This window comes from Marmota flaviventris, chromosome 4, assembly GCF_047511675.1.
Source record: "Marmota flaviventris isolate mMarFla1 chromosome 4, mMarFla1.hap1, whole genome shotgun sequence".
Lineage (NCBI taxonomy): Eukaryota > Metazoa > Chordata > Mammalia > Rodentia > Sciuridae > Marmota > Marmota flaviventris.
The window spans coordinates 52,885,509-52,899,643 of record NC_092501.1 but is presented as its reverse complement, the minus strand read 5'-3'; the positions used below and the strand labels follow the sequence as shown (position 1 = coordinate 52,899,643).

Genomic DNA, 14,135 nt, shown 5'->3' with positions numbered 1-14,135 from the left:
ATGTGAATCCTGAGGCCTCAGCTTTCCATCCTCCCTCCTGCAGGGCGGGGTGTAAGGGAGGGGTGGGGTGTGGCTGGGAAGGCTAGAGTCGCCGTAGCCCTGGCAGGAGTGCCAGAGGACTGCACCTGTGTTCAAGTCCCGATCTGACAGGGCGATGGCGGGCACAGACAGACATGGAGAGCTTAGCTCAAAAGGTAGTGGCAGGGAACAATTTGGTGGCCTCTCAAAATTCTAAATACAGAACTGCCATATGGCCTAGCAATTTCACCCCTAGAGACATGTGTAAAAGAATTGAATGCAGGGATTGAAACAGATACTGGCCCAACAATGTTCATGACAGCATTATCCACCATAGCTCAGGGGGAAACGAGCCCAGTGTCCACCATGGGTGAATGGATGGACAAAATGTGGGGTAGACACACAGTGGAATATTACTCAGCCAAAACACATGAAATTTTGATGCACTCAGAGGGATCTTGGAAACATTATGCTAAGTGAAATAAGCCAGGCATGGAAGATAAATACTGCATTATATGGTGTATCCAGGGTTGGCAATTCACAGAGATGGAAAATAGAATAGATCACCAGGGGCTGGAGGGAAGTTTAAGGGTACACATTTTTTGTTTTGAGGATGATGAAAAATTTGGGGTCTAGATAGAGGTGAGGGCTACAGCATTGTGATTCCATTTAAGGCTCTGAATTGCACACTTGGGGTAAATGTTATGCGTACTTGATATTTTTTTTTCCTTTGGTGCTGGGGATTGAACCCAGGTCCTTACACATGCAAGACAAACACTCTACCAACTGAGCTATATCCTCATTTTTTTAAGCTTCTTTTAAAAAATATTTATTTATTTATTTTAGTTGTAGTTGGGCACGATACCTTTATTTTGTTTATTTATTTTTATGTGGTGCTGGGGATCGAACCCAGGGCCTCTCATGTGCTAGGCGAGCGCTTTACCGCTGAGCCACAACCCCAGCCCTATATTTTACATTTTGAGAGAAGCAAGTGGCAGGTGGCATGGGGACCTTGCTCCCCGAGAGGTGGCTCCTCTGCAGTCACCATGCAGCATCGTTTGAAAAAGGTCATGGAACCTACAAAGGAGAGCCCTAGGGGAGGCAGTGCAAAATGTGGTAAGGAAACTTCTGGATTCCCCCCGGGACTGGTGGGAAGGTTCACCACCAAGATGTGAGGGGAAGCTTCAGAATCCTGGGCGACTTCCTTTCTAGGAAGGAGGGATATGTACCTGCCGCAGAGCCCTGCTGGGAAGACCAGAGGAGGTAAGACCTAAATGGTGCTTAAAACCCTCTGACGACGCTCAAGAGACGCTGCTGGTTTGTCTCTTCTGCCGTTTGTGAGAAACAACAGGAAATGGAGGGGCCGGGGAGGAGCCAGGGCGCCCACAATTCCTGCAAATTGGAAAAATGCTTCACAAAATGAAAACACATGGAGCCCCGAACTCCCATCTCCTGGTGGAGCGTGGACACGGGCTGCCAGGATGTCCTCACTGAATTTCTGTCTCCTGCTGGTGGCAGGACCTCGGGCAGAGATCCCAGTGCCCCGTGGTGCCGATTCCTTCGAGGAGCAAGGAGAAGGAGACAAGGTGCCTCCCCGGGTCGACCTCGTTCCACGACTGTTGAGTCTCACAAGTAGGTTGGGTTTCCCAGGGGAAAATCCAGTGTCCTGCCAGCGAGATGACGTCACTGTCCTTTTAAGACGAAACAAGGAACCGGCTGTGGTGGAGATGAACTGTGAGTCCAGATGTGCTGTGGAGGCTCCACGGCAAACAAGTCTGATTCTAGCTTACAAAACCACCATGGTGGTCCTGGTCCTGGCTGGCTGGGGTCCAGTGTGTGGCCTTTGGGAAAAGAAAGGCCAAAGGACCTGGGGCCTTCGCAGCACAGGAGGGTGGCCTGGTGCCCACCATGCCAGAGTGAAAATGGTGCAGATGCTGTCACTGGCCCTGCTCCTGAGTATCGGGATGTGACAGCTAAAGAACAGGGGCTGAGGCCCTCCCACTAGAAAGCCACATGGAAACCATTCTTCCAACCCCCTCAACTTAGAGCCGGGCCCTGGGGTCTGGAGCAGCGGCTTGATGGGTTGCCAGCAGTTCAAGAGAGTCGCTAGAGGTCTCTATACCGCTAACCCTAACCCCAACCAGCCAGGAGAATCCTGCCTGCGACCTTGGTCTCAACCACACCAGACCCTCCCTCTCCTTGCCTACCGTCCTGGGCAGTGCCGTGGCCAGCTGGGCCATGGAAGGACCTCATCAGTCAGTGCAGGAGAGAGGGGAGAGCCCACCAACAGCTAGGGGTGGATCTTGCCCCCCGGGGTCAGAACCTGCGAGGCCAAGTGGACATCAGCTCTGCCCAGAGAAAGAGGTAGCCCAGCTGGATCTGACTCCCGTCCATGACAGATTCTATTGAGAAAAAGTCAGGAGCCACAAAGGGAAGCCATCTCCTTCCATGAGAAGTTCTCATTTCTACTGTGATGGGGAAGGGGGTGGGGGCCCCACCAGCCATGTGGTGTGCACCCCTCTGGGGCTCCTTCACAGGAGGAAAGCCAGCAGAGACCACTGCGTGGACTGAACTCAGCCTGCTGCTCCTTCCGCCCCACCCTCCTGGAGACAGGGGCAGCAGAACCCTGGAGCACCTCCAGGGCTGGAGATGTCTTGGGGCCAGAACCTTCCAAATGCAAACCTGCTACCTTAGGAGGCAATGAGCTCTCTCTAGGAGGGTCCAAGCAGAGGCTGGAAGATTCCGTGGTGGGGTTGTTCATCCACTCATTTGTTATCCACCCAATATTTTTCATTCGTCAAATTTATGCCAATCAGATGGGTGCGGTGGTGCACGCCTGTAATCCCAGCGGCTTGGGAGGCTGAGGCAGGAGGATGACGAGTTCAAAGCCAGCCTCTGCGATGACAAGGCTCTAAGCAACTCAGTGAGACCCTGTCTCTAATTAAAATACAGAATGGGGCTGGGGATGTGGCTCAGTGGCCAAGTGTACCTAAGTTCAATCCCCGGTACCAAAAAAAAAAAAAATTATGCCAATCAATTATGCTGGACTAAGTGATTCAACCACACATAAGACAGAAATGGTGCTGAGAGGGAAAATGCTAGGGCCTGCGGAAGCAGGGGAAGGGGGCTGTGATCTAGACCTGGCAGTTGGGGAAGGCTTCCTGGAGGAAGACATCATCAAAGGGTCAGAGTGTGAAGGGTGTGACCAAAGGAGGATACAACAAGTCCAGTGAGGCTGGGCTCAGTGAGGTGGAGGCGGGGTTGAGAGCCTGCGGCTCACATGAGGGGTTTATCCCAAGAGCCACAAGGAATCAGGAGTTTTCAGCAAAGCAATGCCGTGGTCAATGTGGGCCACCGCTGGTTTCCCCAGGGCCAGGCCCGGGTCAGGGATTCCAGGGCAAGTAGTTTCTGCAGGAGGCTATTCCAGAAAATGCCAGTAGAGGAGTGCGGAAGCTGGACAGGGATGGGCAGGGGCCAGCAACGCACCTGTGGTCCAGCAGATCACCGCTGGGGCAACTGGAGTGGAGGGCTCTGGGAGCCAGGGTGGGATCTGCCCTGGAGTTAGCTCCTGGACGGGGTGGGAGCTGCATGTTGCTATGCCAACTCTCATCAGTGGTCAGTTGGAGGTTTGGGGGGCCTAATGGGGCAAGCAGGCTATCCCAGCACATCCAGCCGGGGGCAGGCAGACCAAGCCCCAGGGGGCAGTCTCCAGGCAGCGATGGAGTTGGATGGGCCCCGAGGGGAGATGAGCAAGTGCAGGCATCCCTGGGTGGGGTGGAGGGCGGGGGCAGACAGGAGCCTGGAGATCAGGGAGCAGGCCCCAGGCAGATGAGTCCAAGCAAGAGATGTTAGTGACCTGGGCTGGAAAAGCCATGGTTATGAGGACAAGGGGACAAACTAGAATATAGAAGTGACAGATGTGGGGGAATGAAGAACACTACAGACAGAGTAATAGGAAGGCAAGAGAAGCCCCTGCCTTTCAGAGCTGCAGGAGCCCCTCCATCCCCAGGTTCCCCCAACCTAGACTGGCTCTGTCCACCTGTCAGGGGCGCGGGCTCACTGTCCCAGCTTGTCAACTGCTCGTCAGACACTGACACAGCCCCCAGAGACCATGAAGGTGTGTGAGGGAGAAAAAGGTACCCTGCAACCATTTAAAAAGCAAATGCTGAACCACAATTATCTTATATTAGACAAAGGTGCCGAGAACATGCACTGGAGAAAAGATAGCCTCTTCAACAAATGGTGCTGGGAAAACTGGAAATTCATATGAAACAAAATGAAATTAAACCCCTATCTCTCACCATGCACAAAACTCAACTCAAAGTGCATGAAGGACCTAGGAATTAAACCAGAGACACCGTGCTTAATAGAAGAAAAAGTAGGCCCTAATCTCCATCATGTGGGATTAGGCCTCAATTTCCTTAATAACACTCCTGTGGCACAAGAATTAAAATCAAGAATCAATAAATGGGATGGATTCAAATTAAAAAGAATTTTTTAAAAATTCAAATTAAAAAGAAAAAAATTTTTCTTCTCAGCAAAAGAAACAATCTGTGAGGCAAATAGAGAGCCTACATCTTGGGAGCAAATCTTTACCCCTCACACATCAGATAGAGCACTAATCTCTAGGGTATATAAAGAACTCAAAAAACAAACCCAAATAACCAATCAATAAATGGTCAAGGACCTGAACAGACACTTCTCAGATGAGGACATACAATCAATCAACAAATATATGAAAAAATGCTCATCATCTCTAGCAATTAGAGAAATGCAAATCAAAACTACTCTAAGATTTCATCTCACTCCAGTCAGAATGGCAGCTATTATGAAGACAAACAACAATAAGTGTTGGCGAGGATGTGGGGAAAAGGCACACTCATACATTACTGGTGGGACTGCAAATTGGTGCAGCCAATACAGAAAGCAGTATGGAGATTTCTTGGAAAATTGGGAATGGAACCACCATTTGACCCAGCTATCCCTCTCCTAGGTCTATACCCAAAAGACTTAAAAACAGCATACTACAGGGACACAGCCACATCAATGTTTATAGCAGCACAATTCACAACAGCTAAACTGTGGAGCCAACCTAGATGCCCTTCAAAAGATGAATGGATAAAGAAAAGTGTGGCATAGATGGAGTTGGAGGAGATAATGCTAAGTGAAGTTAACCAATCCCAAACAACCAAATGCCGAATGTTTTCTCTGATATGAGAAGGCTGATTCATACTAGAGTAGGGAGAGGGAGCATGGGAGGCATAGATGAACTCTAGATAGGGCAGAGGGTTTGGAGGGGAAGGGAGGGGGCATGGGATTAGAAATGATGGTGGAATGTGAGGGACATTATTATCCAAAGTACATCTATGAAGACACTAGTTGGTGAGAATATACTTTGTACACAACCAGAGATATGAAAAATCGTGCTCTATATGTGTAAAAAAATAAAAAACAAGCACTGAGCGGTCATCTAATGCCAGCCCCAAGTCTAGGAGACGTCGCTGACCTGTGTGCGAGTGCGTGTGTGAGATTGAAAAGAGGAAAGCGACTCAGCCCGAGCTCCCTCCCAGGATGTCACCTTGACTCTAGTATCTTCCTGCATGTCCTCATCCATTCCCCCATCAGACGTGGGGCTCAAGGGCGCATGCTCTGCATGGTGTGCTGGTCACTGGGGACCTAGGAACTGGCTCATCGGAGGCTCTCAGTGGCCATCTGTTGAATGATGGGACCTGGCAATGGTTCCCTCCCTTCTGTGCTCATGCCCTGGGGAGGAAGGTGCTTGGGGACAGGTAAGTGCTAGTTCTAAGGACATGGGCCCACCATGGTGGCAGGAGGACCAGTGTAAAGGGATGGGGGTGTTGAAGCAGCAAGGAATTTAGTTGCTGGCAATAGAAGTCAAGTTTAAATGAAGTAAGTCAATAAATAATAGAAAAGTCAAGTTTAAATGACAAATAGTCAGTCACCAAGAATACGGACTGAGCACTCCGTCACCAGGGTGCCTGCACAGCCCGAGCCTCCAGGAACAGTGTCACCAAATCCTGCCTCAGGGCTGCTCTGGTGGGGACACTGCTGAGGAGCTCTGAGCGTTGTCACCAGCGGCCCCGAAGCCCCTGGCCCAGGAACTCCTCCTGCCACACTCCAGCTCTGGATTCCGGGGGCTCCGCGTCAGCCTGCCTTCATGGCCGTTAGCAAGACCAGCACATCTCCCTGACTCACACCCTCAGCGGGGCTGAGGGCTTTCTCTGGCTGCTGGACCCTGCTCTACTGCTCCTTTGGTGGACTGGGAGTCTGTGGGAATGAATGCCTCCCCCAGAACCCCCTCACCAAGGACTGAGGGCAAGGGGTGTGTCAGTACCCCAGCTCCCCGCCCTCGTGGGGCACTCTGGGGTACGTGTTCTCCATCAGCGCCTGGAATTCCCCAGGCCCGCTCCAGTGGCCCCCCTTGCTGAGTGGCGGGATAACGTGCCTTTGATCCGCCACCCTCCTGGTACACTTCCGCTGTCCCTCACTGTGTCTCTGCACAGAATCCTGGGTTTCAGCACCTGCTTCTGAGCACATCCCACACCTGCAGCAGAGCCTCAGACTGGTGGCCCAGCCCTGGGTCACTCCCCACTTACAGTGGAGCTCGGGTGCAGGGGGGCAAGACTTGGGCCTTGTCAGCCTCTGTGGGAGGTGGGCTCATGGAGTGGACTGTCACTCAGGGTGCCTGTGGGCGACCAGTGGCAGACTCCACTACAGTAATTTGCACAGGGTTTAGTTACAGAGATAGCAGTGACAGGAGTCGGGGACAGTGGGAGCAGAGAGGTAGTGGTGCAGCCACTCGGGGTTTGCAGCTGCAGAGCTTCGGTCACCCCTGGTGTGACAGGGCATTCTGAGGGCAAGTTCCTAGAATCAGGAAAGACACAGCGGCCTCCCAGACTCCAGTAGGAGGCCCAAGTCCACCTGCAGAGGACACAGGGAAACAGAGACCCTGATCTCTCCCCTCCCCTGTGTCTCCTGCCCAGGGAGGGGGCTCAGACAGGCCTGCCCCTTGGGTCGCTGCAGGGTGGGGACCCGCAGCCCAGTTCTCTTTGGCTTGTCCCGTGTTTTCTGCATAGGTTTATTTTCACCAAGTGAATTCACGGGGGCCGAATGGAAGGTAAATCTGACTTTTCAAACGAACCCGGGCTCCAGGTGTGACCAAGCAGCCCCACACCCTTGTGGGACGGAGCTGGAAATGTCCTGCTGGTCTTGAGTTGGGGCTGAGGGCTCCATCGTAGCTGTGCCCCCACGACAGCAGCTCCTTGGCCTCCTCGGCCCCTTTCCCTAACCACCCTCCTTCCCGGCCCCATTGTCCTTTCTGAAGCTGTGCTTAGAGGGACGTGCCCAGGACTCAAAGGCACCTGGTTCTTTCTGCTACTAACTTCCGCCTTGACCACCAGGCAACCCCTTCTTGCTTCTGGGCTGTGGTTTCCTGACCTGGGAGACTGAAGGGCCAGCCAGTCCACCGCTCAGGACCCCTTCCCCAGCCCTGGGGAGGCCCAGCCCCTGCAGAGCAGGCCTGAGAGGAGGGAAGGGAAGAGGGTCCTCGTGGAGACCCTGAGGCCCAGGGAGCCGGGCTGGCCCAGCAGGCCCCACCCCGATTTGCGGCTCTACCTTCCCCAAGGGGTGGGGTCGACACTTCTGTTTCAGTCACAGCCTGAGTGACACTTCGCGGTCCCTCCTGTGTTCTTGTTTGTGTGTGTGGCTGTGAATGGAAACGTGGAAGGACAGTGGTTTCTACCAGGCTTCTAAGCCTTGCTCCTTCCTCCTGCCCAACCTGGGGGTTTGGGGTCACTACTTGGCTTTTGAGCTTATGGGTGCTCCACAAACCTCAGGGGGTGATTTGTCAGGAGTATCAAATAGCGTGGGGAGCTGTGGCCGTTCCTGAGTCCCCCTGACCCTGTTCTGCCACGTCCTACCATAGTTACAGAGCTGCCCTGAATCTTGCCCCCCAACTCCATGGGCCTGTGTACCGAGGCCTATACCCCCAAAAGGACTACTTCGTTTAACATCAGACCCTGAAATCAGGTTTACTGCACACCAAGGCCCGGAAGCCCTCAGAGACCACCCTGTTGGAGTGACTGCACTGCCCGCCTGCGTTGTGAGATTTTTCAGCCTACGCGAACGGGCTCTGTGGGAAGCAGAGTTTTCTGAATGAACATCCCCGGCTCAGTGATGGCCTGAAAATATGGTCTCTTTGACCTGTACCACATTTGCCCACAGAGGTTTATTTTTACAAAGCGTACAAAGTGAGATGAATTGCCACAGTTAGCAATCAAATTGGAGTTTACGATTGCTTTAAAAAATGAGAAGACCTGGAAGTTTTGGGCTCACATTTCCACCTGGAAGGTTTGGCTGGAGGAGAGCTGCAGCACGGCCCCGCCCCCACCCCACTAATAAATAAGACCCACACTTGCTAATTCACCACTGTCCTCACCCGTCCCTGTTTTCTTCCAGTTGGGAACTGAATGTCTGTGGCCACTTATCACTAAGTTCATGCTGCTTTTTCCTCAAGCCAGAGGGTTACAAGGAAAGTAAAATATTTCGAGTCTCCACATTTCCAGCAAAAGCAGAAAAGCAGTTTACATGACCTGCCTGCCCATTCCGTATGGGTTGCTGATGTAGAATTTTGGCTCTAGAGGTGGTTTTGTCCCCATTGTCTCCTCTGCCACAACACCACCACCACGGTCACCGTCATATATATCCTATCTATTGGCCTCACGTGTGCAGTGAGCTAGGTCGTGGCTGTCCTTGCTTTGTCTTAGAGATAAAGCAGGGAGACAAAGAGCAAAGGTGTGGTGGTGCACGCTTGTAATCCCAGTGACTTGGGAGGCTGAGGCAGGAGGATCACAAGTTTGAGGCTAGCCTTGGCAACTTAGCAAGACCCTGAGCAAGTTTGCAAGACCCTGTCTCAAAATAAAAAAGGACTCGGGATGCAGCTCAGCAGCAAAGTGCCCCTGAGTTCAATCACCAGTACCAAAAAGTAAAAAATAAATGGCTGCAAGGAGGGTTTTGAAAGATGAGCTCTAAGCAGCCCGTGGGACAGTCTGCTGACCCCTGCAGGAGCTATAGTCTGTGCAGCAGTGACTGCCAGGCTTGGAATGTCGAAGGGCTGGGACATTTGGGCCAGGGGCCTCAGGGTTGACCTGTAAACTCAGCCACCTCAATGATAAAGCCTGAGCCCTCACCACACGGCCCCGCTGCGGTTCCCTGGAGGCTCTCCCAGAAGCCCCTGGGGGGCATAATCCAGGCAGGTTCCCCCAGCCAGGTGGGGCAAGCACCTGGCTTGGTAAAGGAATTGCAGGTGACCGTGATTCATGTGGCACTGCCCCTCGTGGGAGCCAGACTTTAGAGACCGGTCACAGGAGCCAAGGAGGTCATCATCCCAGCCGTTGTCTGCATCCCAAACCTGCACCCTCAGGGGACCCCCTGTGGTCAGAAGCACATCCCCAAAGTCCAGCCGAGTCATCCATCTGGGGTTGTTATTGTTCCATATAGTGCCGGTCCTCAGCTCCTGGCCACCAAAGAAGACCTTCACATAGGCGTCTGTAGCACTACCATAGTCTCCCCACAGATTCCACGCTTGGACGATGGTCACCTCCAGCCGTGCCAGGCCCCTCTGGCGTGGACAGCAGTCTTGGTTGGTGACTGCTGAGCCGTGGCACACGCACTGGCACGGGTCATGGGGACTTTTCTGTTGCCCAGGCGAGCAGGGCCGGCTGCAGTCCCTCCAGCGTGCCTTGCCCATCAGGTACTTGCTCACGGCCTGCCTCAGCGCCTCCCGCCGCGGGTCCTGGCCGTCCACCAGGAAGTGCAGGGGCTCCAGGCTGTAGTCCACCAGGCCGGGGCTGCTGATCAGCGAAGCCACCCAGGCTGAGTACTGCTCGGGCCCAGCCTGGTTCCCGAATAGCAGGTCTCGCAAGGAGGCGTGGCGGCCGCCGACCACCTCGGAGTGGCGCTCGTGGTAGGTCTGGTGGAAGGAGGTTATCATCTTGTGCCGCTGCTTCTTCTCCTCGCAGGCCTTGAACTCGGATGAGGACTCGGCATGGCCACCGATGCTCACCTGGGCCTCCACAGCCAGGCAGTCCCCCACCTCGTCGGCCGTGAGCCCATCCAAGGCCAGTGCACAGGTGCGCAGGGCCGTGAGGGCTGAGACGCGGCCACCCAGCTCCACGGACCGGATGAAGTGGGTGCCGTAGTTGTGGATGAGCCTGAGGTAGTCAGGCTCGGTGGAGGTGTTGAGGTGGGGGGGCAGGTCCCCAAGTGCCCTCTTGAAATCAGGGTGCAGTGGGGGTTTGTGCACCACATGGAAACTGTGGGGAGAGAGAAACATCAGGTGAGCGCGAGGGTGGGTAGTGTTTTCCCCACTCAATAACTCCTTCAAGACTTCCCAAGTTCAAGTGTGAGTGGGAACAACCAAGACTTGAACCCAGTGCCCTTGGCTCCGATGCCAAAGCTTGGGCACTATCGCTCCTTGGTGATGAGCTACGTGACATAGGTCTTGCCTCATTAAATGAAGCATTGTATTTTCTGGTTATAAAAGCATGGATGGTATCTACCTCGCTTTTTTATTGTTGTTTTTGGTACCGGGGATTAAACTCAGGGCCACTCGACCACTGAGTCACCTCCCCAGCCCTAATATGTATTTTATTTAGAGACAGGGTCTCACTAAGTTGCTTAGCACTGCGCTGTTGCTGAGGCTGGCTTTGAACTCACAGTCCTCCTGCCTCAGCCTCCCAAGCTGCTGGGATCACAGGTGTGCACCACCGCGCCCGGCTCCCATCTTGCTTTTGAACCTTCACTCATCCGTTCCTCTGGCTCAGGCTCATGTTCCTGGGCTCCCAACTGCTCTGGCCATGCAGGCAGGAGGTGCCCTGCCTCCCTGTGGAGGACTCATGGCCCGGGAAATCAGAGGAGTGACTCGGGTGGCCATTGCTTGGTGTGGGACTTGTGTCCCAGGCTCCCTGTTCTATGGGGGCTGGAGTATTGACAGCTGTTGCCTAGTAGGGTCACCCTGACACATGAGCCAGGTGTGAATATTGGTTAAATGGATAAATGAGGCCCAGATCAGATGCCCAAGATCACACAGCAATAGGGAGGGAGGACCCAGCCAGGTCTCTGGTCTCTGTCCCTATCCAGGTAGGACCCCATGGGAGGCTGACAGTGCCCAGGAAGGAGGTGGGTGGGCTCTCAGCACACCTCCCTGGTACCACGTTAGGGCATCAGGCACAGTCTTGCTCACTTTCCCTCTGCCTGGGCTCTCAGTGGCCCTCCTAGATTTGGGCCCTCCTGGATGGGAAGAGTCCCAGGGACTGTCACCTGAAGCCTGAGAACCAGGTCTCTGGTTTCCTCCTGGTGGGAGCAGCCTCCGAGTCCCCATCCTGCAATTCCAGAGCTCCTAGATGGAACTCAGGGTTTCCCCGTCCTCGTCCACATCACCTGCACCACCCCCGGCCCTCACCTGTAGAGGCGACACTCCACCGTGTCTGTGCTGAAGCTGTAGTGGTCCTGGTGGGTCTTTTGGGCTGCGAAGTCCGCTGCCTTGGAGTGCGAGCCAGCCACAGACATGTGCACCTTGCTGCTGGGCTTGGGGGGAGTCACGTCCAGCCCCACCCGCCAGTCATTGTTGATGCTGGAGGCCGCCTCCCGGGCCACCTCCTCGGTGGAGCTGATTTTGGCCTTGGCTACTTGGCGCCTGCAGCTGGAGCCCTGCCCACGCCAGTGGGTGAGCGCCAGGGGCAGACGCTGCAGGGCGCCCTTCTGCAGGGGGTTTTTACAGAGGGTGCAGGTGCCGTCGGGCCGCAGGAACCTGTGTGTGTCCACGGGGAAGGAGCCGGAGCGGCGGAGGCTGGTCACGTCCACACCTTCCCCAGCCAGCAACGCGCCAGGCACGGGGTCATGGTTTTGCTTGCACTCTGATCGCGCAGCTGTGTAGCAGGAGGCTGGGGCAGGTCGGGGCAGCAACAGGAGGAGAATGCCTCGGAAGAGAAGTTGGGTGCCCATGGAGCTGTGGGAACAGGGAGCTTTGAGCTCTGGGACCCCGGGCAGAGGGAGGGAGGGTGGCTGTGTTCTCTGCCCACCACTGGGGATTACTGGAAGGGCAGGGATTCTCCTAAATGACTGAATGCCGGAGCTGTGTCAGTTCTACGGCTCGGTGCAGACAGGCCCAGGGAGTGTGTCTGCCTAGCCCGGCATCCAGCAGGGCTCCTTTGCTAGGAACTTACTAAGGCCTCCCTAACGGGAATCTGGATGGATGTCTTTGTCCCCAGGACACAACTGCTGCTGGTGAGGACGGGGCTCTGGTCTCAGAAGAGGGAACAGTAGCTGGAAGCCTGAGGACCTGCCAAGTCTGGATTCCGGAGGAGATTCCTTTTAGGCTCTGGAACCGCTGGCCCTCTTCCACCCGATTCTCACTCTGCGTCTCCAACTCTCATTCCTGTCTCTCCCACCGAGTCCTTAACAGAACCGGGAAAGAAATGAGGCCATGCATGCCCTTGTGCTCCCCATTTTCCCTTCGGGGTCTCCCTCCGAGGGAGATGTGCCATGCTGTGGGCGGGGGGGGGGGTAGACGGGGGAATGGATGGGAGCTGCGTGTGCCCATGCCCTTGGCTCTGATGGGGGAGGGGCCTTGGGTTTGCTATGCACACCCTTCCTGGTGCCCGGGTCTCCCCTCCGGCGTTCCCCACCAAGCTCCTGGGCGTCTGGCAGAGACCTACCTGTTGCCTACATTGGCTGGAAGTTTCTCCCTCCTTCTGAGATGGCTTGGTGCCTACCTATGATTGGGAATCTCCTTTCTCTCTCTCTCTCTCTCTCTCTCTCTCTCTCTCTCTCTCTCTCTCTCTCCCCCTGTACTGGGGATTGAACCCAGGGCACTTAACCACTGAGCCACATCCCCAGCCCTTTTTTATATTTTATATAGTGACAGGGCCTCTCTGAGTTGCTTAGGGCCTCGCTAAGTTGGGGAGGCTGGCTTTGAACACACGATCCTCCTGCCTCAGCCTCCTGAGCTGCTGGGATGACAGGCATGTGTCACCGCACCTGGCTGGAATCTCCTCTCTATCCCCCTGTGACCTGAGCTCCTCGGGGCCTTTTCCCTCTGGTGCCTGCAGGGACATCAGTTTCTGAGAAAAGGGGGTCATGGAGGACAGGAATGTCCCTGACATGGAACCTTCCATGCCCAACCCAAAGAGGTGACTTGAAGGTGGAATTCCAGGACCATGCAGGGCACAGAGGGTGCAGAGGGGAGGGAAGCTTCCCAAGTCCCCCCAGGCACCCCGCTCAGGGGACCAGCAGGCTTTTGCCGTGACCCTAACCCAGATCTCGGTCCCCACCCGGGCACTTGTCCTCTTGGCCATTTTTTTTCAGAAGCTCTAGTTGTTGCTTGAGGGGCTCTTGGAGACCATGAGTGCGACTCCATAATGAGGAAACTGAGGCCAGAGTGGGTCCAAGGCTGCCCAGGGAGGCAGTGAGGGGAGGCCGGGCCCTCTGAGGCCCAGAGCTCGTATCTCACGGGTTAGGGCACTTCCTGCTCCCCAGGCTTCCCTGAGAGCAGCAGCCAACCCTCCCACCCAGGACCCCGGCCCTTACCCCCGCCTCCGCCCTACCTGGAGTCCTGCGAGAAACTGCCGCGGGGCCGCCGTGCTCCCCGCGGGAGTCTCCTGAAATAGTGGCGTCAGCCCCCCAGGCAGGCTTGCCCCAGCCACGTCACATCACTTCAGCTTCCTGTCCCACCTCCAGCTGTGGCCACAGGTCCCCCAGCACCCACCCTGTCATCACCTCCTCATCCGGCCCTGCTGACAGCCCGCAGGAAGCAGGCTGAGAGGCCAGAGGCTCATCTGCCACAAAAGCCTGGGCTGTGGGACCCAGGGAGGTACCACAGGGCTTTGTGCTCAACTCTAAGAGAGCCCTGCCCCTTCTGACCTGCACGTGACAGATGTGCCTCGGGCCGGCTGGCCTCGGGCCTTCGCGAAGAAGAGGCGAGTCAATCCGTGTCAAGTGCTTAGAACTATGCCTGGCCCTCAGAAGGTGTCCGTATATGTGACTGTCCCCTCTTCCTGGAGCAGTGAGGAGAAAAGACGTCCAGAGCTGGTGTCCAC

At 55.2% G+C, this 14,135-nt stretch overlaps 1 protein-coding gene across 3 annotated transcripts; it reads right to left on the bottom strand.

Moving 5' to 3' along the window:
* Positions 1–8,247: 8,247 nt before the first annotated feature.
* On the bottom strand, positions 8,248–13,734 carry Prf1 (perforin 1). Of its 3 annotated transcripts, none has more exons than XM_027931374.2 (4): positions 13,644–13,734; positions 12,264–12,494; positions 11,501–12,046; positions 8,248–10,352 (listed from the first exon to the last, which is right to left on the bottom strand). In XM_027931374.2, exons 3-4 carry the CDS (start codon positions 12,040–12,042, stop codon positions 9,224–9,226), a joined length of 1,671 nt encoding a protein of 556 aa, XP_027787175.2. In that variant the 5' UTR covers positions 12,043–12,046; positions 12,264–12,494; positions 13,644–13,734; the 3' UTR covers positions 8,248–9,223. The 3 variants fall into 3 exon arrangements, with proteins under 3 accessions (XP_027787175.2, XP_027787176.2, XP_027787177.2); XM_027931375.2 differs by having other exon boundaries at positions 12,380–12,494; XM_027931376.2 differs by lacking the exon at positions 12,264–12,494 and having other exon boundaries at positions 13,644–13,710.
* Positions 13,735–14,135: the final 401 nt, after the last annotated feature.